At 36.5% G+C, this 1439-nt stretch overlaps 1 protein-coding gene across 1 annotated transcript in view; it reads right to left on the bottom strand.

Moving 5' to 3' along the window:
• The window catches only part of NAA16 (N-alpha-acetyltransferase 16, NatA auxiliary subunit), a 100962-nt gene that overhangs the window by 49069 nt on the left and 50454 nt on the right, over positions 1–1439 (bottom strand). The window contains exon 8 of the mRNA XM_045287090.1: positions 440–535. Within this exon, the coding sequence (XP_045143025.1) occupies positions 440–535 (96 nt within the window). The remainder of the gene's footprint in view (positions 1–439; positions 536–1439) is intronic.

Below are 1439 nucleotides of genomic sequence, written 5' to 3'. Positions count from 1 at the left end.
CAGGGTAAACTACTCCTGTGGGTTTCTGAGGCTGTAATTCTTTACGGGAATAGAAAGCCCCGTCTTCCTCCCTTACATCTAAAAGGCATGAAACTCCCATTACTTATATCACAATATAATTTGTAATCCGTTCTGCGGAGTACAATTTACCTTCTAATTCTGTTGCTTTTTAAGATCCATAAGAAAGACAATTATATAAATATAATTCCTGATACTCAAAACTAACTTTACTATAGCTATACACTGAAGTATATCACTATTAACATATGTATACATAATAAGATTAGTAACTGGTCAACCCACACCCCCACACTGGTATAGATGTAAACTCTATACCAGAAACCTTCCCCCCAGCCCCGATACCATTTTAAATTTTGAATGTCACTAAGTGATTTCAACCAGTCAACTAGTAGTGTATAAGAGGTTTCCCTAATATTACCTGGAACGAGATTCAAAGGCAATCTTCTAGGTGATATTGCTCTGGGATGCTGCTTACTAATTTCTTCATAGACTTGAATCCGCTCTTCTAAAGTACCTGTTATCAGTAAACAGGTGTGAGATGCAGAGCACGAAAATGCTATTGATGGCGACACTTAGATAAATTTAAAATGATCAAGTTTTAAGTAAAAATTACATAATGAATTAAAAATACTCTGTTATCCTAAGAATGACATTTAAAGCACTGGCGGGTAAAATATTATAAACTGTGAATCATCTTTGATAATCAGTCTCAATTTTTTCATCTCAACAGATTCTACATCTAACTCAAGACACCCACCCACCGGACAGACTCAAGACTGTTGTCCTTCTCCTACATTCTTTCACACACCAAATTAAAAAAAAAAGAAATATAAATGTTTTATATGTAAAACATGAAGTAAATTTCTATGGTAGCCAGTGAAACTTACCCGTTAGTCCACACTACTCAAAGTATAAAATATTTTTCTCAAATATGATATAAAATATTCTTCTATTAGAAAATTCTATTTGCTCACCTAAATGAACCTAATCTTAGAGTAGCACACAGACTATCTATATAAAAACTGTTACTATACAATAATTTACAAAGGAAGGTGTGGGAAATCAATACTGAAGGAAATATGACTAGGGCTACATTCCCTAACTTATAACAGAGGGAATCAAGAAAGCTAGTATTCCACAGTAGGAACGCCACCACTTTGCTAAGTTAGAGAGAAAGTCCACGTACATTACCCTGCTTTAAATATCACTTCCACAGATTCTCGCCTAACAACTGTGCTGCCTCAAAGTAAGCACATGGTTGATTCTGTCTCCCTACCGAGGCACCCAGCCCCCCTCATGCCTTCTCCCAATGCAGGTAATAGATTTCCTCACCTATGAGCACCTGTGAGCTCAGGGACTTTACTGTGGTTACCACCCACCTTGTGACTACTGAATATGCATGACTTCTGGCGATCTAT

This window comes from Echinops telfairi, unplaced genomic scaffold (assembly GCF_000313985.2).
Source record: "Echinops telfairi isolate 266 unplaced genomic scaffold, ASM31398v2 ScPeMD7_11;HRSCAF=52, whole genome shotgun sequence".
NCBI classification, from domain to species: Eukaryota; Metazoa; Chordata; class Mammalia; order Afrosoricida; family Tenrecidae; genus Echinops; species Echinops telfairi.
This window is presented reverse-complemented; position numbering and strand designations above follow the sequence as displayed.